Consider the following 22,926-nt stretch of genomic DNA (forward strand, 5'->3'; position numbering starts at 1 on the left):
AGAAATGGAAGTAGGGACATTTCTAACAATGCTAAAGAAATATAAAGGATTGTAAGAGAATGCTATGAACAATTGTACACCAAAAAATCCAAGAAATCTAGGTGAAAGACAAACTCCTAAAACACAAAACCTACTAAGCCTAAATCATTAAGAAAAAAACTTAGGGAGCTGGTGCATCAGTTGCTGGTGGGCGTGCACAGCCCAGAAATGGGCACAGGGAGGCAGCTCTCTGCCCATATTCTTCTCAATCAGTGACACGCTGCAGCAGCTGCAGGACATCCTGGTGGCAGATGAGCATGTGACCACCTCGGCCTTCCACACCAACTTCAACCATGTGTGGCTGTGCCTGCTAGGGCGCATGCGCTGCCTGGCCACACATGGTCCTGACCAAGGTGCTGTGTGACCAGGAGCTCCACATGTCCGTGGCTGTCTCAGCCTTTTACACCTATATAAATATTCTTCAGAGAAAGAATGACACAATTTTGGACCTGAAAAGATATTATATAATTCATATGGGCGGTCTGATTACTAGTCTTTTTTTTCTTTGTACTAGCCTTTTGTACAGCAGACCGACCAGCTTGTTTCTGTTCACTGGAGAAAAGCTTACATTGGACATTGATTTTCCACAAGCCACTTTCTTTCGCTTTTCACAAAAGTGGCACACTGAAGCCAGCTTTCACATTCCTTAATATAAAGGAGGCAAATGCAGTTGAAAAGGCCCCAGAGAAATGAGAAGTCAAGGACACCCTAAAAATTACAATTTTTTTCTTCCTTAAATACAGTGGATTGCCTGCAGATAAAATACTCTGCTTACTGGTTATGTGCTCCTTTTTTTTTTTTTTTTTTTTTTTTTGTGAGTATAATTGCTTCACAGTGTTGTGTTAGTTTCTGCTGTATAATGCATTGAATCAGCTATATGTATACCTATATCCCCTCCCTCTTGGACATCCCTCCCAAGCACCCCCATCCCACCCATCTAGGTCATCACAGAGCACCAAGCTGAGCTTCCTGTGCTTTATAGCATGTTCCTGCTAGCAATCTATTCTACACACGGCAGTGCGTATATATCAATCCCAATCTCCCAATTCAGCCCACCCTCCCCTTCCCCCACCCCATGTCCACATGTCCATTTTCTACATCTACATCTTTATTTCTGCCCTGCAAACAGGCTTATCTGTACCATTTTTCTAGATTCCACATACATGCGTTAATATATAATATTTGTTTTTCTCTTTCTGGCTTACTTCACTCTGTATGACAGACTCTAGGTCCATCCACATCTCTACAAATGACCCAATTTTGCTCCTCTTTATGGCTGAGTAATATTCCATTGTATATATATACCACACCTTCTTTATCCATTCATCTGTTGTTGGACATTTAGATTGTTTCCATGTCCTGGCTATTGTAAATAGTGCTGCAATGAACACTGGGGTACATGTGTCCTTTTAAATTAAGGTTTTCTCAGGGTATACGCCCAGTAGTGGGATTGCTGGGTCATAATATGGTAGTTCTATTTTTAGATTTTTAAGGAACCTCCATACTGTTTTCCACAGTGGTTGTATCAATTTACATTCCTACCAACACTGCAAAAGGGTTCCCTTCTCTCCATACCCTCTCCAGCATTTATTGTTTGTAGATTTTTTGATGATGGCCATTGTGACCGGTGTGAGGTGATACCTCATTGTAGTTTTGATTTGCATTTCTCTAATTATTAGTGATGTTGAGCATGTTTTCATGTGTTTGTTGGTCATCTGTATGTCTTCTTTGGTGAAATGTCTATTTAGGTCTTCTGCCCATTATTTAATAGGGTTGTTTGTTTTTTTGATATTGAGCTCCATGAGCTGTTTGTATATTTTGGAGATTAATCCTTTGTCCGTTGCTTTGTTTGCAAATATTTTCTCCCATTCTGAGGGTTGTCTTTTTTTTATTATTATTTATTTATTTATTTTTATTTATTTATTGGCTGTGCTGGGTCTTCGTTACTACACACGGGCTTTCTGTACTTGCTGCAAGCGGGGGCTACTCTTCATTGTGGTGTGCAGGCTCCTCATTGTAGTGGCTTCTCTTGTGAAGTGCAGGCCCTAGGCGGGTGGGCTTCAATAGTTGTGGCTCACAGGCTCAACAGTTGTGGCTCACAGGCTCTAGAGCACAGGCTTAATAGTTGTGGCACATGGGCTTAGTTGCTCCATGGCATGTGGAATTTTCCCAGAGCAGGGCTCAAACCCATGTCCTCTGCATTGGCAGGCAGATTCTTAACCACTGCACCACCTAGGAAGTCCAGGGTTGTCTTTTTGTCTTGTTTATGGTTTCCTTTGCCATGCAAAAGCTTACTATTCCACCGGCCCAATTGTTTTTTTTTTTAAATAAATTTATTTATTTATTTATTTTATTGGCTGTGTTGGATCTTTTTTGCTGTGCGTGGGCTTTCTTTTAGTTGTGGTTAGTGGGGGCTACTCTTCGTTGTGGTGCACAGGCTCCTCATTGCCATGGCTTCTCTTATTATGGAGCACAGGCTCTAGGCACGTGGGCTTCAGTAGTTGCAGCACATGGGCTCAATAGTTGTGGCTCATGGCATCTAAAGTGCAGGCTCAAGAGTTGTGGCGCATGGGCCCAGTTGCTCCGTGGCACGTGGGATCTTCCTGGAGCAGGGATCAAACCCGGGTCCCCTGCATTGGCAGGCAGATTCTTAACCACTGCGCCACCAGGGAAGTCCCAACCCAACTGTTTTTTAATTAACAATGATAACTTTAAATTTTATTCAGCCCTTTTTTTCCATTCTACTCTGAAATTATTAATCCTCTAATTTTTAAATTTCTCTAATATTTTTGTTTCTCTAATACTTTGGTTAATATCAGTAACAGTGGCAAAATGATATTTTATAATCATTACTATTTCCATTCTAATATTTTAATGCCAGTTGATTTAAGGAACGCCCTTTGGATTGTATACATCTCCCTTCTAAAATCTCAGGTTTCTCCTAAATACTTTTGGATCAGATTACCTTTTATACCAAAAATAGTGTTTATAGTAAACCTCTACTTGTACAAAATTCCATCAAGAAGACTGAATAACCAGATTTCCCCCAAAATATTGTATAATAATTTATTGTTATGCTTATACTAAAGTTCTGCAAGTACATTTTGTATCCAAAAAAAAAAGGAAAAAAGAAAAAAATCTGAATATAACTATAAGTAGTAAGAAGATTGAATCAGTAATCAAAAAACCTCCCCAAAAACAAAGTCTAGGAACAGATGGTTTCACTGGTGAATTCTACCAAACATCTGAATACCAATTCTTCTCAAACTTTTCCCAAAATTGAACAGGAGGGCACACTACCAAACTCATTTTATGAGGCCAATATTACCTGATACCACAGCCAGACCAGGACACCAAAAGAAAAGAAAATTACAGGCCAATATCCTTTATGGAAATAGATGCAAAAAATCTAAAGAAAATATTAGCAAACCAAATTCAACAATATATTTAAAGGATCAAATACTGTGATCAATGAGGATTTATCCCTGGGATGCAAGGATGGTTCAACACCCCCAAATGAATGTGATATACCACATTAACAAATGAAGGATAAAAACCATATCATCATCTCAATAAAAGCAGAAAAAGCATTTGACAAAATTCAACATCCACTCATGAAAAAGTCACACCAAAGTGAGTATACAGGAAATGTACCTCAACATAATAACTGCCATATATGACAAGCCCACAGCTAACATCATACTCAGTGGTGAAAAGCTGAAACTTCTTCCTCTAAGATCAAGAACAAGAGAAGGATGCCCACTCTCACCACTTTTATTCAACATGGTATTGGGGACTTCCCTGGTGGCACAGTGGTTAAGAATCCACCTCCCAACGCAGGGGACATGGGTTTGATTCTTGGCATGGGAAGATCCCACACGCTGCAGAGCAACTAAGCCCGTGAGCCACAACTACTGAGCCTGCACTCTAGAGCCTGCGAGCCCCAACTACTAAGCCCATGTGCTGCAACTACTGAAGCCCACACGCTTAGAGCCCATGCTCTGCAACAAGAGAAGCCACCACAATGAGAAGCCTGCACACAGCAACAAAGAGTAGCCCCTGCTTGCCACAACTAGAGAAAGCCCACATGCAGCAACGAAGACCCAACGCAGACAAAAATAGTTAATTAATTAAAAAATAAAAAATAAAACTAATAATCCTCTAGACTAATTAAGAAAAAGAGAACACAGAAATTGCTAATATCAGAAATGAGAGGCTATCACTATGAATCACATGGATAATAAATCACAAGGATAATAAAAATATATATGTATTAAAAAACATGGTATTGGAAGTTCTAACCACAGCAATTAGGCAAGAAAAAGAAGTGAAAGACATGCAAATCAGAAAGGAAGAATTCAAACTGTTACTATTTGTGGCTGACATGATATTATATATAGAAAACCCTAAGAGTCCAGTTTAAGATGGCAACATAGGAAGATCCTAAACACACCTCCTCCCACAGACACAAGTCTGTAGCTACATATGAAACAATTTCCTCTTAAAAAAGTAAATTAATTAAAAAAAAAAAAAAAAACCTAAGAACTAGCTGAGTAACTTACACACAAGGAAAATAAGACAAAGATCACATCAAGGTGGGTAAGAGAGGCTTAGAAACAATCTTGCCATAAACCCCACCTCTGGTGCAACAACCCACAATCAGGTGGGAATTCAAAACTTAGCGCTCCTCCTTGGGAGGCAAAGGGTTTGAATCCCACATAAAGCATCCCTACTTTTACGACCTGAGAAATGAGGGAATTCCCTGGTTGTCCAATGATTAGGACTCTATGCTTTCACTGCCAAGGTCCCAGGTTCAATCCCTGGTCAGGGAACAAAGATCCTGCAAGCCACGTGGCACAGCCAAAAATAAAAATTAAAAAAAATACAATAAAATAAAACCTGGGAAATAAGCCCCCAAAGCATTGCACTTTGAAAACCAATGGGTCTTGCATTTGCAAGAACAATAAGGCTATAGGGTACTGTGAAATGGCTCTTCAAGACCTCACACACTTGGACTCACCCACCCCAGAGACCAGCACAGAAGCAGCCAATTTACAGTTGCCCAGACTTCATGTGAAAGAGGCTCATTTGCTGGTCTTGGAGCACTACCCCGAGGGGCAAGCATCTGGTACTCTCCACAGGTGGAAGCTGACAGGTGCCATGTTTGCATTCCCTCTCAGTCCTGCTTTAGTTGGTGGGCACCATTTTTTAAAACTCCAGGCCTTTTTTTTCTGGCAAGAGCTTTTACATGTCTGGTGCCCCAGTTTTTGCAGCTGCGGCCCAGAAGATGCTCCTTGATCACCTGGCTCTGGAGGCCAGGGAAGCATTCCTGAGTCCCATGGGATTGTAACACACAGAGAGACAGTTCTTGTCAGGCTGCCACCACCTCACACTGCACAGACAGCAGAATGAAACACACCCCAAGTCCTTCTGAGAAAGAGGTCTATTTACTTGTGTGGAAGCTTCAGTCTGAGGGGAAAGGTTCCTGTTTGGCACACATGTAGGGGCCTATAGAGGTGTTTTCAAGGAATGGACGCCAGTGGACACAATCTTTGTGCTCTTTCTCTGCCTTCATCCAGCTTACTGGTGTCTTCCATAAAGGAGCTTATACCCCTGTCTGGTGCCCTGATTTATGTGGCTGCCACTAGGGGACACTCTACACTGCCTGGCTCTGCGGCCTCTGGGGGTCGACACTTTCAGTCCCACAGGACAATATATATTTTCATACTTTAAAAGCTGCTATCTGAGGGTCTGGCATCTAATCAGCCTCAATCTGGGTGCTGACGGAGTCCTCTCCTTGGGGAAACTGACAGGTCTTGGAACACCTTCAAAGCCTGGAAGCTACTGAAAACAAAACAGGCTGCTTGGACAGTCACAAAGGTTTGAGAGACAACAAATAGCTAGGGCAGGGTTGAATGATAAGATCTATCACCTACATGAGGCCACTCCTTCAAGACTGGGAAAGATGGTTATTTCATTTATTGTATAAAAACCAACACAGAGAGTCAAGCAAAATGAGGAAAAAGAATATGTTCCAACTAGAAGAAGAAAAAACCTCAGGGGGAAAAACCTCAAAGAAACAGAGATAAGTAATTTACCCTAAAAGAGTTTAAAGTAATGATTATAAAGATGCTCACCAGGGAGCTCCCTGGTGGTCCAGTGGTTAGGACTTGGTGCTTTCACTGCCATGGGCCTGGGTTCAGTCTCTGGTCAGGGAACTAAGATCCCACAAGCCATGTGGTGCAGCAAACAAACAAACTCACCAGACTCAGGAGAAGAATGGATGAACTCAGTGAGAACATCAACAAAGGATGGAAAATATAAGAAGGTACCAAATAGAAGTCATGGAGCTGAAAAACACAACTGAACTGAAAGATATACTAAGGGGTTCAACAGCAGCTGAGATGAAGCAAAAAACAGGATGAATCAACTCAAAGACAGGGCAGTGGAATTCATCTAATCAGAACAGCAAAAAGAGGTATTTTCCTGGAGGTGTAGTGGATAAGACTCCATGCTCCCAATGCAGGGGACCCGGGTCAGGGAACTAGATCCCACAGGCATGCCTCAACTAAGAGTTCACATGCCACAACTAAGGAGCCCATGTGCTGCAACTAAGACACAGTGCAACCCAAAAAATAAATTAATAAATATTTTTTAAAAAAAGAACAGCAAAAAGAAGGGGAAAAAAACGTGAAGATAGGGACTTCCCTGGTGGTCCAGTGGTTAAAAATCTGCCTTCCAATGCAGGGGACACAGATTTGATCCCTGGTCAGGGAACTAAGATCCCATATGCTGTGGGATAACTAAGCTGGCTCGCTCTAGAGCCCATGCACCATAATGAAGAGGCTGCATGCCACAACAAAATATCCCATGTGCTGCAACTAAGACTGAATGCAGCCAAATAAATAATTTTTTTTAAAGTGAAGATAACTTAAGGGACTTATGGGACAACATCAAGCAAACTGATACATATATCATAGAAGTCCTAAAAGGAGAAAAGACAGAGCAAGTATCAGAAATTTTATTTGAAGAAATAATGACTAAAAAATTTCCTAACCTGGGGAAGGAAAACCGACATTCAGACCCAGGAAACTCAGAGAGTGCCAAACAAGATGCTCCCAAGAGACCCACACCAAGATACATTATAATTAAAATATCATATACATTACTAATAAGAAAAAAATATCAAATTGTATACTTTAAATATATGCAGTTTATTGTATGTCAATTATATCTCAAAGTCCTTAAAAAAAGATCTAAAAAAATAAAATAAAATAAAATATCAAAAGTTAAAAACAAGGAGGGAATCTTAAAAGTAGCAAGAGAAAAACAACTTTTTATGTATAAGGAAACCCCCATAGGCTATCAGATTTTTCAGCAGAAACTTTGTAAGCCAAAAAGGAGTGGCACAATATTCAAAGAGCTGGGGGAAAAAACTTCCAACCAAGAATATTCTTGCCAGAAAATTTATCATTCAGAATTGAAACAGACAAACAAAAGCAAAAGCAGTTCATGACCACTAAAACCAACCTTACAAGAAATGTTAAAGAGACTTCTTTAAGCTGAAAAGGGTGCTAATTAGTAACAAGAAAACAGAAGAAGGTATAATTTTACTGGTAAAGGTAAATATACAGTAAAGGAGGTGGATTAATCACTTATAAAACTAACATAAAGGTTAAAAGACAAAAGTAGTAAAAATAACAGTAACTACAATAATTAGTTAAGGGATACACAAGATAAAAAGATGTAAGGGCTTCTCTGGTGGTGCAGTGGTTGGGACTCTGCACTCCCAATGCAGGGCGCCTGGGTTCCATCCCTGATCAAGGAACTAGATCCCACATACATGTCATACCTAGGAGTTCACATGCCACAACTAAGGAACCCACATGCCGCGACTAAGACCTGGCACAACCAAATAAATAAATAAATAAATATTTTTTTAAAAAAAAAAGATGTAAAATGTGACATTAAAAACAAAACTTGGAGGGAAGAGTAAAAATGTAGCACTTTAGAATTTATTCAAATAAAGTTATCAACTTTAAAATAGGTTGTTAAAAATATAAGTTTCTACATGCAACCCTCAACACAAAGCAAAACTTATGGTAGATAAACAAAAGATAAAGACAGAGGAATATAAGCATACCACTAAGAAAAATCATCACATAACAGGAGAAAGCAAGAAAAGAAAGTAACAGAGATAAACTACAAAACAGCCAGAAAATAATGAACAAAATGGCAGTAATTACATACCTATCAATAATTAATTTAAATGTAAAAAGATTAAATTCTCCAATCAAAAGGCAGAGTGGCTAAGGCAACAGAGAACCTAACTCACACAACAGAACAGTTAGGTTTAATTGATATTTTCAGGAAGTTACATCCCCAAAAAGCAAAATACACATTCTTTTCAAGTGCACGTGGAACATTCTCTAGGATTGACCACATACTAGGGCACAAAACAAGCTTTAACAAATTTAAGAGTATAGAGACTATTTCAAGCATCTTTTCTGACCACAACAGCATGAAACCAGAAATCAATCACAGGAAAAGGAATAAGAAGAAAGCAATTACATGGAGACTAAAAAACATGCTACTAAAAATCCAATGGGTCAACAATGAAATCAAAGAAGAAATTTCAAAACACCTTGGCAGGGGCTTCCCTGGTGGTGCAGTGGTTAAGAATCTGCCTGCCAATGCAGGGAACATGGGTTCAAGCCCTGGTCTGGGAAGATCCCACATGCCACAGAGCAACTAAGCCTGTGCACCACAACTACTGAGCCTGTGCTCAAGAGCCCACGAGCCACAACTACTGAGCTTAAGTGCCACAGCTACTGAAGCCTGTGCACCTAGAGCCCATGCTCCAAAACAAGAGAAGCCATTGCAATGAGAAGCCTTCACACCACAATGAAGAGCAGCCACCACTCACCACAACTAGAGAAAGCCTGCGTGCAGCAACAAAGACCCAATGCAGCCAAAAACAAATAAATAATAAATATTGGGAAAAAAAGACTCTGTGCTCCCAATGCTGGCAGCCCGGGTTTGATCCCTGGTCAGGGAACTAGGTCCCCATGCATGCCACAACTAAAAGGTCACATGCCACAATTAAGGAGCCCTCAAGCCACAACTAAGACCCAGTGCAACCAAATAAAGTAAATAAATATTTTTAAATAGAACAAAATAAAACACCTTGGCAGATTTTTTTGGCGCCCCCGCCCAGACGTGCGAGAAGCAACGGCGCAGCTCCGGCTCCCCTTTCCCTCTTGCCCGGTGAGAGGTGTCTATGGGGCACCTGCCGCCGCCGCTACTGCCGCCGCCAGGTCCTGTCTCTATGGCAAGGAGGAGGAGGAGGAGTGCGAGCTCAGCGACACAAGTACACAAATAAAGGATAGAGTATTTTATGAAACAAATCTTCAATCAAGTATAACATTTTGATGCTTGGCAACTAGACTCCTTGTGCCCTCACTATGCCAGCAGCAACTGTAGATCATAGCCAAAGAATTTGTGAAGTTTGGGCTTGCAACCTGGATGAAGAGATGAAGAAAATTCGTCAAGTTATCCGAAAATACAATTACGTTGCTATGGACACCGAGTTTCCAGGTGTGGTTGCAAGACCCATTGGAGAATTCAGGAGCAATGCTGACTATCAGTACCAACTATTGCGGTGTAATGTAGACTTGTTAAAGATAATTCAGCTAGGACTGACATTTATGAATGAGCAAGGAGAATACCCTCCAGGAACTTCAACTTGGCAGTTTAATTTTAAATTTAATTTGACAGAGGACATGTATGCCCAAGACTCTATAGAGCTACTGACAACATCTGGTATCCAGTTTAAAAAACATGAGGAGGAAGGAATTGAGACCCAGTACTTTGCAGAACTTCTTATGACATCAGGAGTAGTCCTCTGTGAAGGGGTCAAATGGTTATCATTTCATAGTGGTTATGACTTTGGCTACTTAATCAAAATCCTGACCAATTCTAATTTGCCTGAAGAAGAACTTGACTTCTTTGAGATCCTTCGATTGTTTTTTCCTGTCATTTATGATGTGAAGTACCTCATGAAGAGCTGCAAAAATCTCAAGGGTGGTTTATAGGAAGTTGCTGAACAGTTAGAGCTGGAACGGATAGGACCACAACATCAGGCAGGATCTGACTCACTGCTCACAGGAATGGCCTTTTTCAAAATGAGAGAAATGTTCTTTGAAGATCATATTGATGATGCCAAATATTGTGGTCATTTGTATGGCCTTGGTTCTGGTTCATCCTATGTACAGAATGGCACAGGGAATGCATATGAAGAGGAAGCCAACAAGCAGTCATGACATGAAATAGTTCTTTTATTTTTATTTGAGCTACACACATGCTTGTATATAGGTTTTATCTCTGGTTGAATCCCTTGAACAATAGACATTACTTTTTTTTTTCTTTCATAGCTCATTTTATTTTCTGCCTTTCAGTACTAAGTATGACCATTCCTATCTCAGATCTTAATAAACAGAAAAGCATTCAGGTTAAATCTGGCCTTAACTTAATATACTTGTTAGTAGGCGTGTGTGACAGTGGGGAAGCTATTCAATACATCATATTGAATACTTTGATAAACTTTACCTACTTGAGCTTGGTTTGTTTTTTCCCTTTCCTAAATTAACTAGCACTGACTGTAATTTATTTCCCTGTTTCATGTCTCCCTTCTATTCTGCAGGAGTTTTAGCTATTTGAGATTGTGGACCATCAATTTTGCACTTTAGAGAGTGATTCTGACTCATAGCCTCTGTTTTATCAGCAGTTTTGGCTTTTCTTGCTCTTAGCTGGAAAAATGACCATCTGCCAACTTTATACAGTATTTACTTGTTTTTGACCCACAGCATATAGCACATGAATTGTGCAAATGGTTGATTCAGCAAGACTAAAAAAAAAAAAAAGACAAAAAACTACTGAGGAGCTTAGTAACTGCTGTTTCTGTATGTAGTAGTCAATCTTCCAAGCACATCTAGTGTCTGTCAGTTTCTAATTGGCATGTTGCAGGCTGCTCTGTGACTGAAGAATTTTTCAAACCAGCTTTATGCCCTTCAGGAAAAATCCTTTGTGATTGGATGTTTAGTGTCTGCCGGGAAACTGGTATCCAAGATGTTGAAGCTGCAGTTATTTTATGATAGCACATTTACCTTGATCTGCTTCTTTTTATTCCATCGCTGTTTACCCTTACTTTTAATATTTTAAAATTTTATAGCCATACTTAAGATGCTCTTGATTTGTTGATACCAACAAATCAACTTCATTAAAATCCAAAGATTGCAAGACTTTAGGTATATTTTGTACCAGATTAAATTAGAAGACAAAAAAAATTGTGCTTTCATAGTTGCTACAAAGAAATAATGGAGAGATTTGGTGCAAAACAACAAAATACAAAAAATATATATTTATTAGCTATATACAATATAGCTAATAAAATTGCCTGAGGAGTGTAATGCTTGTTTATTTTTTTGTGTATATCTTTGCAATCTATTTTATATATATTGACAAAAGAGACTGTGAACTATCTAGCCATGCAGAATATGTGACCCAGACCAGACCATGTGTAGGAAGACATTTTGGTAATCATTAACTCTGTCCTGAAATGATGGACTACAAGTTATGATGTGTGTTATCTGCACTTCAATCAATAATATTAGCAAATCTCCAAATGTTAGCCACATTGGTTTGTTTCCCTTGTACATTCTTTATTCATGATATTTCAATGCTGTAACTGGGTGGTCCTTTTTAAACAAAACATTTGCGAAACACAGGGATTATTTGTTTTTAAGGCTTTTGTAAATAAAGGCTTCAGAAATGTTTTCTTATAAAAAAAAAAACACCTTGGCAAATGACAATAAAAACACAACCACAAAAAATCCATGGGACGCAGCAAAAGCCATTCTTAGAGGGAAATTCACAGCAATACAGGCCTTTTTTCAGGACACAAGAAAAATCTCAAACAACCTAACCTACCACCTAAAAAAATTAGTAAAAGAAGAACAAACAAAATCTAAAGTCAGCAGAAGAAAGGAGATAATAAAGATCAGAGGAGAAATAAATAAAATAAAGATTAAAAAGCAATAGAAAACTCTCAGCCATGTGAGGCTACAGTGAGAAGCTGGCCATCTACAAGTTAGGAAGGGGGCTTTCACCTCACACAGGAATTGCTGGCACTTTGATTTTGTACTTCCTAGCCTCTAATACAACTGTGAGCAATAAATGTTGTTTAACTGAAAAAAAGAAAAATCAATAAAAACCAAGAGCTGGCTCTTTGAAAGGGTAAAAAAAAAATGACAAACCTCTGGCCAGGCTCACCAAGAAGAAAAGAGAGAAGACCCAAATAAACAAAATAAGAAATGAAAAAGGAAAAATCACAACTGATACTGCAGAAATACAAAAAACCATAAGAGAATATTATGAACAATTATATGCCAACAAATTCAAAAACCTAGAAGAAATGGACAAGTTTCTAGAAACATGCAGCCCACCAAAACTGAATCAAGAATAGGTAATTTCAACACGCTGACCACTAGAAGTGAAACAGAATCTGTAATTTATAACTCCCTACAAGCAAAATTCCAGGACCAGATGGCTTCACAGGCAAATTCTACCAAATATACAATGAAGAACTTATATTGATCCCTCTCAAACTCTTCCAAAAGACTGCAGAGAAGAGAACACTCCCAAAGATATTCTACGAAGCCACCATCCATCAACCTGATACCAAAACCCGACAAAAACACTACCAAAAAAGAAAATCACAGGCCAGTATCTTTGATGAATATAGATGCAAAAATTCTTAACAAAATATTAGCAAATCAAGTCTAACAACACACAGAAAAGATCATACACCACGATCAAGTTGGATTCACCCCAGGGTCGACATACACAAATCAATCAATGTGATACACCACATAAACAAAAGAAAAGACAAAAAAAAAAAAAAAACCCAAAACACACATGATCATCTCAATACATGCAGAAAAAGCATCTGATAAATTCAACATCCATTCACAATAAAAACCCTTACAAAAGTATGTATAGAAGGAAGTATCTCAACATAATAAAAGCTATTTATGACAAACCCACAGCCAATATAATATGGTGAAAAGCTCAAAGCCTTCCCCTTAAAATTTGGAAAAAGACAGGGATATCCACTCTCACCACTTCTCTTCAACATAGTATTGAAAGCCTTAGCCACAGCAATCAGACAAGAGAAAGAAATAAAAGGTATTCAAATTGGTAGGGAAGAGATAAAACTGTCATTACACACAGGTGACATGATACTATATATAGAAAACCCTAAAGACTCTGCACAAAAACTACTAGAACTGATAAACAAATTCAACAAGGTAGCAGAATACAATTAACATACAGAAATCCATTGCATTTCTTTACACTAACAATGAGATATCAAAAAGGGAATGTAAACAAATAATCCCTTTTAAACACTATTTATTTATTTATTTATTTATTTATTTATTTAAGCTGCACCAGGTTTTAGTTGTGGCATGCAGGCTCACAGTTGCAATATACAGTCTTCTTAGTTGAGGCATGAGGACTTCTTAGTTGCAGCATGCATGCAGGATCTAGTTCCCAACCAGGGATTGAACCCAGGTCCCCTGAATTGGGAGTGCAGAGTCTTACCCACTGGACCAGGGGTAACATTATTAGTAAACCAAATTCAACAATACATTAAAAGGATCATACACTATGATGAAGCATGATTTATTCCATGGATGCAAGGATGGTTCAACATACCCAAATCAATGTGATACACCACTTTAGCAAGATGAAGGATAAAAATCATATGATCATCTAATTGATGCGGAAAAGCATTTGACAAAATTCAACATCCATTTATGATGAAACTCTCAACAAAGTGGGTGTAGAGGGACCCAACATAATAAAGATCATATATGATAAGCCCACAGCTAACAACATACTCAGTGATGCAAAGCTTTTCCTCTAAGATCAGAAATAAGACAAGGATACACACTCTTACCACTTTTATTAAACATAGACAGAGCACTTAGACAAGAAAAAAATAAGTCATCCAAATCAGAAAGAAGTAAAACTGTCACTATTTGCTGATGACTAGATTTTGTATATAGAAAACCCTAAAGACTCCACTAAAACACTGAGCTAAGAAATGAATTCAGTAAAGTTACAGGATATGAAATCCATATACAAAAACATTGCATTTTTATATACTAACAGTGAACTATCAGAGAAATTTAAGCAATCCTACTTACAGCTGCATCAAAAGGAATAAAATACCCTGAAATAAATTTAACCAAGAAACTGAAAGACCTGTACACTGAGAACTACAGACATTGATAAAATAAACTGAAGATACAAATAAATGGAAAGATATTCCATACTCATGGAATGGAAGAATTAATGTTATTAAGTGTCCATACTACCCAAACAAGCCCACAGATTCAATGCAATCTCTATCAAAATTCCAATGGCATCTTTCACATAAATAGAAGAAACAATTCTAAAATTTGTATGGAACCACATAAGACCTCAAATAGCCAAAGCAATCTTGATCAAGAACAATTAAGCTTGAGGCATCATGCTACCTGATTTCAAACTATATTACAAAGCCATAGTGTCAAAACAGTAGTAGTATTGACATAAAAACAGACACTAAAAGCATAAAACTCCTACGAGAAAAAAATAGAGGAAACCTCTTGACATTGGTCTTGGCAATGATTTATTGGATCTGACACCAAAAGCAAAGGCAATAAAAGAAAAAAAAAAAAAAGCTGGACTCCATTAAACTAAAAAGCTTCTATACAGCAAAGAAAACCATCAATAAAGTGAAAAGGTAACCTACCAAATGGGAGAAAATATTTGCAAATATTGCACATATTTGACAAAGGGTTAATATTGAAAATATATAAAGAACGCATACACTTCAAAAGAAAAAATAATCCAATTAAAAAAAGGGCAGAAGAAATGAATAGACATTTTTCCAAAGAAGACATACAATGGCCAACAGATACGTGAAAATGTGCTCAACATCACTAACCATCAGAAAAATGCAAATAAAAGCCACAATGAGATATCACTTCATATCTGTTAGAATGGCTAGTATCAAAAAGACAAGAGATAGGGCTTCCCAGGTGGCACAGTGGTTAAGAATCTGCCTGCCAATGCAGAAGTCACGGGTTCGATCCCAGCTCCAGGAAGATCCCACATGTCGCAGAGCAACTAAGCCCGTGTGCCAAAAAAAAAAAAAAAAAAGACAAGAGATAACAAGTGTTGGGAGGATGTGGAGAAAGGGGAACCCTTGAGCACTGTTAGCGGAACTGTGAACTGCAACAACCACTATGGAAAACCACACTTTTCCTCAAAAAATGAAAAATAGAACTACCACGTGATCCAGCAATTCCATTCTGAGTATTTAATGAAAGGAGACAAAATCACTATCTCAAAATAATATCTGCATCCCCATGTTCATTGCAGCATTACTTACAATAGCCAAGACATGGAAACAATCTAAGTGTCCACTGATGGATGAATGGATAAAGTAGTAGTGAGATATATACACATATATGTATAAATATTATTCAGCACAGAAAAGAAGGAAAGCCTACCATTTGTGACAACATGGATGGACCTTGAGGACATTACGCTAAGTAAAATAAAATTCAGATAGAGAAAGACAAATATTGTGTGATCTTACTTAAATGTGGAATCTTAAAACAACAAACCCTCATAGATACAGATAGAGGCAGGGGTTGTGGGAGCTGGGTGAAATGGGTGCAGGTTGTCAATAGGTACAAACTTCCAGTTATAAGACAAATAAGTCCTAAGGATAATGCATAGCACGGTGATTATAGTTAACAATACTGTATTGTGTATTTGCAGTCACTAAGAGAGTAGATCTTAAAAGTTCTCAACGCAAGAAAAAATAATTGTAACTATTATTCTTGTGGTGATCGATGTTAACTAAACGTATATGGTAATGGTTTCAAAATATATACATATATCAAATCATTGTTTTACACCTAAAACGAATACAATGTTATATGTCAATTATATCTCAATCTTTTAAAAATCTCCCAACAAAGAAATGTCATAGATCTGACAGCTTCACTGGTAAATTCTACCAAACATTTAAATAAGAACTAATACCAATCCTTCTCAAATTTTTCCCAAAAAGTGAAGAGGAGGGAACACTTCCTAACTCATTTTCTGAGACTAGCATAACTGTAAGCCAGAAAAAAACACTACAAGGAAACTGCAGATCAATATCCCTTATAAACACTGATATAAAATCTTCAACAAAATACTAGCAAACAGAAATCAACAGCATATGAAAAGGATTATAGTCCATAACCAACAGACTGTATTCATGTAATGCAAGGATGATTCGACATAGAAAAATTATTCAATATACATTAATATGCCAAATCAACAAAATGAGGGGGAAAAAACCATGTGACTATCTCAATTGACGCAGAAAAGGTATTTCACAAATTCAGCATCCTTTCGTGATAAAAACACTCAACCAAATAGGAACAGAAGGAAACTATCTCAACATAATAAAAGACATGTATGAAAACTCACAGCAAACATACTCAATGGGAAAGACTGAAAGATTTTCCTCTAAGATCAGGAACAAGGCAAGGATACCCAATCTCACCACTTCTACTCAAATAATACCCGAAGTTCTAGCCAGAGCAATTAGGCAAGAGAAAGAAATAAAAGGCATCCAAATTGGAAATGAAGAAATAAAATTATTTCTGTTTGCAGATGATATAATCTTATATGTAGAAAACCCAAAAGTTTCCACCAAAAAAAAAAGCTACTGGAGCTAATAAATGAATTCAGCAAAGTAACAGGATACAAAGTCAACACACAAAAATCAGTTGCGTTTCTATACACAAACAATGATCTGAAAAGGAAATTACAAAACAATTCCATATATAAAAGCACCAAAAAGAATAAAATAATCAGCAATTAACTTAAACTGAAAGACTTGTACAATGGGGACTTCCCTGGTAGTGCAGTGATTGAGAATCCACCACCAATGCAGGGGACATGGGTTTGATCCCTGCTCCAGGAATGTCCCACATGCCACAGAGCAACTAAGCCCGTGTGCCACAACTACTGAGCCTGTGCTCCAGAACCTGCGAGCCACAACTACTAAGCTGACGTGCCTCAACTACTGAAGCCCACACGCCTAGAGCCTGTGCTCCACAACAAGAGAAGCCACAGCAATGAGAAGCCCAGGCACTGCAATGAAGAGTAGCCCCCACTCAACACAACTAGGGAAAGCTTGCGTGAAGCAACAAAGACCCAACACAGCCAAAAAAACATTAATTTTTTAAAAGACTTCTATAATAAAAAGTATAAAACATTGCTGAAAGAAAAGACAACAGACATAAATGGTAACATATCACATGTTCACAGATTGGAAGACTTAATATTATTAAAATGTCAACACTACCCAAAACAACCTACAGGTTCAACGCAATCTCTATCAAAATCCCAAGGATGTTTTTTGCAGAAATAGAAAAACCCATTCTAAAATTCATATGGAAACTCAAGGGTCCGCGAATAGCCAAAACAACCTGGAAAAGGACAAACTAAAATAACTCACACTTTCTGATTTCAAAACTTGATACAAAACTACTGTAATTAAAGCAGTGTGGGGGGGGAAAAAAGCAGTGTGGTTTTAACATAAAGACAGACATATAGACCAATGGAATAGGATGTAAATAGCCCAGAAATAAACCCTCACCTACACGGTCAAATGACTTTTTGGCAAAGGTGCCAAGACCATTCAGTGAGAAAAGGACAGTTTTTTCAACAAATGGTGCTACAGAAACTGGGTATCCACATGCAAAAGAATGAAGCTGGGCCCTTACCTCACACCATATACAAAAATTAACTGAAAATGGATCAAAGACCTAAATATAAGACGTGAAACAATAAAACTCTTAGAAAAAAATTGGACAAAAGCTTCACAACATTGGATTTGGCAATGATTTCTTGGCTATGACACCAAAGGCACAGGTAATAAAAGACAAATTAGACTTCATGAAAATTTTTAAATTTTGTGCATCAAAAGATACTATCCACAGGGAATTCCCTGGTGGTCCAGTAGTTAGGACTCCACACTTTCAATGCTGAGGGCCCAGGTTCAATCCCTGGTCAGGGAACTAAGAGTCCAGGAGCCTCACAGCACAGGCAAGAAAAAAAAAAAAAAAAGACACTGTCCACAGAGTACAAAGGCAATACACAGAATGGGACAAAATATTTGCAAATCATGTATCTAAGGGCTTAATATGCAGAATACATACAGAACTTCTAAAACTCAACAAAGAAACAACCCAGTTCAAAAATGCATACAGGACTTGGACATTCCTCTAGAGAAGATAAACAAATGGCCAATAAGCACAGGAAAAGATGCTCAACATCACTTAATCATTAAGGAAATGCAAATCAAAACCACGAGATACTACCTTATACCCATTAGGATGGCTGCTATCAAAAAACCAACAAATGTTGGTGAAGAGGTGGATAAACTGGAAACCTTGTGCCCTGTTGGTAGAAATGTAAAATGGTACAACCACTGTGGAAAACAACATGCAGTCCCTCAAAAAACTAGAAACAGAATTATTATATGATCCAGCAATCCCACTTCTGGGTATACAGCCCAAGTAACTTAAAGCAGGGGCTCAAAGAGCTATTTGTACACCCACGTTCACAGCAGCATTATTCATGATAGCTAAGTGTGGAAGCAACTAAGTGTCCACAAGTGATGAATAGATAAGCAAAATGTCATAGACACATACAATAGATTATCATCAAGTCTTAAAAAGAAAGTAAATTCTCCAAAATGCTACAGCATGGATGAACCTTGAGGACATTTTGCTAAGTGAAACAAGCCAGTCACAAAAGATAAATACTGTATGAGGTACTCAGAGTAGTCAAATTCATAGAGACAGAAATTGCAATGGTGGTTCTGGGGTGGGAAGAGTGAAGAATGGGGAGTTATTGTTTAAAAAGTATAGAGCTTTAGTTTTACAAGATGACGAGAAATACGGTGATGAATCATGACAATGGTTGCACAACAATGTGAAAGTATTTAATACCACTGAACCGTACAGTTAAAAAGGGTTACGGTGGTAAGTTTTGTTATGTATATTTCACCACAATAAAAACAAGCAAAAACACTAAAAAGCTCACTACTCTTACTGAGATTCAGCCATTTTTCTTGCGTAAACACTTCCTGCATCACTGCAAGCCTTTAGTTAATTTCCAGAGTTTGGGAAAGTTAATTCTGACCATTTTGGCCAGTTTTCTTATTGCTTTTACAGAGGAGAGAATCTTGGGAGATTCTTACTTTGTTGTTTTTACAATACCCATGACTTTGCATTGTGACTATCCCCATGGCTGCCTGCCTCTACCAGCTGGGGAAAAGTAAAAGCTATAATAACCCCAGGCCATTAGGAAAATTCCAGCTGGCTGGAAAAGGGCCCCAGCTCCACCTGAAAAGCTCACCTCTGCCAAAGATGAATAATGAAAAAGGAACCTATGCAAAGATACTAGAAAAAAACAGGAGGAAAAAAGCAGGACAAACATGAACACTGAAAAAACACTTAGAAAATTGTTACCACAAAGCAGGTGAAAAATTCCATCAGATATTTCATCTTCAAATTAAAAAAAAAAAAAACTCTCCCATGAAACCAGAGCCCAAGGATAAGACTAAAAAGACATATGAACACTGCATTAAAAAGGAGCAAAACGTGAGCTGGCAAAACCCAGGAAATAAGTGAAAGAAAGAAAATTAACACAGAAGAGAAGATGAAATTGAAAGTATCACGGGGAAAACAGAGGCTGAGAAACACAGAACAGGGTTTAAAGGACCAGTCTTTGAAGCGTGAGCAAGATGAAATGGAAATACTTAAACAGGCTTAAAAGGAAATTATATACATGGCAAATGGACAAGACAGAATATATATATACATAAAAATATATAAATACGTGTGCGTGTATCTGTGTGTGAGACTGACATCCCTAAGGAAGCAAATCCAAAGACGGACTTAAAAACAGAATCCTGACACTGCTCCTGGCAATGAGAAAACACATGATGAGACATCTGGAAAGGCCAGGTCCCAGTAAAGGGGAATATAAATGGTGAACACTTCCAATGCTGGCAAATTGTACTGGACTTCAAAGATAAAAGTCCTTTGAACCAAAAAAAAAAAAAAAAAAAGAATCCTTTGAACCAACAGGCAAACAGATCACACCACCCATCAGAAGAACTTGGCTGGGCTCACACAACCCTACACCTGTCGTCAGTGTTGGAGGACTGTGGAGCCAGCAAGGCCTCAACATGCAGGAAAAAGCAAACATGACCCAAGACATTTATGCTTAGCCCAAACAGTTTTGAACCTGCTCAAGAATATTGTTCTCAGAAGGTTTCCTGAGGAAAAGACTTGAAAGTGAAATTCAGCCACCCAAGAGGGAAAGTCAGAACAGGAGAGCTGGTGTAGCAGGTCTCCTGGGATGACCCAGCAGGGGACTCCTGCCTCTGTGTTCACTGCTCCATTTCATACCCCAGGTGGATCATTTTAACACCCCCTTCTCCATAAACAAAATTATTTTCAGTAATAATCATGTTCTGATCGGTAATAATCATTTTCTTGACTCATTCTTCAGTTTTGAAATAATTATTAAAAAGAATAACTTCAAAATTTTAAAATGTTCAATAAAAGTATTCCGTGTACGAAAATTTGCGCTAACCAAAGAATACACACACACACCTTTCAGTTTACACTCAATTTTGCCGTTTGAAATTTTAAACACAAAAACTTTAAGTGATCATATAAAGACTGACAGAATTGAAATTCTACCAGTTCTGTTCTATAATTTTTACAACCACTGTGCCATCATTGTTTATTTCATATTCACTAATTAAATGCAGGAATACACAGTACAGCTGGAGCTGGAGACACAATACAACTGAACTGAGCCTGAAGGATTTCAAACCTGTAGGTTCCTACTTTCCTAATGAATCTATGTAACTGAGTTTATGTGTATGTGCTGGGTCAGGGGGAGGTTTCCTACTATATTAATTGAGAGTTCTCCAAATTAGCTTCCATGTAGACTATAAAGGATAAATAACAAAACTATGCCAATTTGAAGCACACAGTTTTTTACTGAAATTCAACAATAACCAAATCAACTGTAATGAAAGATTTGGGGAGATGGGGTCATTTTACCACTTACATTGTTTAGGATTGCCAGGGCAAGGTTTTACAATAAAAAGCAGGCAAGCTATTCAGTTTTACCATTGTTTTTAAAATTCTCTACATCTGTTTCATTGATTTTCCATTTTGCAACCTTGCTATGATCTAAGAAAGAAGTCACAGGTAGAATAGTAAAAGTGGGCAGTCATTAAACAGGGAAAACAGTCCCTATTATATATTCTAAACCACCTAAACCACCTAAATCAACACAAGGTAAAATTACAACAAATCTCCACACACCATGCACTCCCTTCGTGCCAGCACCTGGGGCTGACATGCCCACTGCTCACCCTAGTCCAGCACTGGAATCTCCCCAGTCCTCCTCCTGCCCTTGTTACTTGACCCTGGAAACTCACTGCTCCAGATCCCCGGCCAGGAGGGTACTCACGCTTGGAGGCACGGCCCACTGGGTCAGGTGCAGACAGACACTGACACACCTGTGCTGCAGAACAGTGTCCCGCCGGCTGCTCCAGAGACCCACGCGGGGGCACGCAACAGAGCCCATAAGACACTGGAACTGAAGACAACGGTGAGTAAGGACCTGAGGGTCACGGCCCAGCAGAGAAGCGGCAAGATGCTGCCAGAGAAGGTAGAACGAGACCCGAAACGGATGAGCCAGAAGAGGCCAGCAGTTTGATTGCCTGCAAGCTGAAGGATATCGGTGCTTCAGAATTTGGCCAAATTGTCCCGGTTTGACTGCCAAGGAGAGGGCAATTGTTGTTGATCTAGAACCCGTGGTTTTCACCAGGCACCTGCGAGCCTATAATTATTACGCTTTATTGGCAATTCGTGCACTTGCCATTTTCTTTCAGGGAACTTTCTTTCCCTTCAAGAGTCGAAGATATCAGAGGACTGAACAACAGTCTCCGCAGAAATCTTTTCCTTAATAATGTTATTTCAAAACGTCGATTTATGACCAAAAGAGCAGAGCAGTTATGATCTCTTTTGAAGAAAATAATGTGCAAAAGGAGAACTCACCTGAAGAGTGCATGGGCTTTACAATGCACTCTTCCAGAAGGCTTGAGGATCTGGACCAAATGCAAGGGGGGGAAATCTGTCTGTTTGGGGGCGGCGTGGGGGGTTGGGATGGGGGAATGTCAGGGAGGTGAGATGCGGGTGGGAGGCAGGGCTGGGGGGCGGGGGCGGTGGGAAGCTGAGGGAAAAGAATGTTAAAGAGATAAGGAAGCTTGTAACAGGAATCTGGTATAACATTAGGAAGGAGAAGAAAAGTCCTTAAAGAAGCAAAACCAGTTAGAGAGAACATGAAGTCTGAATGCTTTCAAATTCTAGAGAAGAAAAATACCGGATTTATGAAGAGCGTGGAGCAGCTCCTACCGGAAGCTTAAGCTGAGAGCAACATTCCAAGCCTTCCGCAGACTCCAGACGACTTTGTGCAAGAGCTCCCCCAACTGGCCACACAGTGCAATCACAGGGGGGCTTTAAAACCTCGGACTCTAGGCCCCACCCATTTCCAGAGCGCCGCACTTAATTGGTCTCAGGTGTGGCCTGTTAGGACGTACAACTCCCCAGGTGTTTCTAGTGCGCAGCCAGGATTGACAACCAGAAGCTCTGACTTCTAAAACAGAAAGAAATT

At 38.8% G+C, this 22,926-nt stretch overlaps 1 protein-coding gene and 1 long non-coding RNA gene across 2 annotated transcripts in view; one reads left to right on the plus strand and one right to left on the minus strand.

Annotated features, from left to right (window-relative positions):
* Nucleotides 1–22,698, minus strand: part of LOC130831098 (uncharacterized) — a 77,395-nt gene extending 54,697 nt beyond the window's left edge. Inside the window, exons 1-2 of the long non-coding RNA XR_009047964.1 lie at nt 22,636–22,698; nt 21,721–21,849 (exon numbers count right to left, since the gene is read on the minus strand). This is a non-coding gene — a long non-coding RNA (uncharacterized LOC130831098). The remainder of the gene's footprint in view (nt 1–21,720; nt 21,850–22,635) is intronic.
* Nucleotides 9,247–11,180, plus strand: LOC130831097 (CCR4-NOT transcription complex subunit 7-like). The gene has a single exon (XM_057698728.1). The coding sequence runs from the start codon at nt 9,504–9,506 to the stop codon at nt 10,131–10,133; it is 630 nt and encodes a 209-aa protein (XP_057554711.1). The 5' UTR covers nt 9,247–9,503; the 3' UTR covers nt 10,134–11,180.
* Nucleotides 22,699–22,926: the final 228 nt, after the last annotated feature.

The sequence above is a fragment of the Hippopotamus amphibius genome, chromosome 11 (genome assembly GCF_030028045.1).
Source record: "Hippopotamus amphibius kiboko isolate mHipAmp2 chromosome 11, mHipAmp2.hap2, whole genome shotgun sequence".
In the NCBI taxonomy this organism is placed as follows: domain Eukaryota; kingdom Metazoa; phylum Chordata; class Mammalia; order Artiodactyla; family Hippopotamidae; genus Hippopotamus; species Hippopotamus amphibius.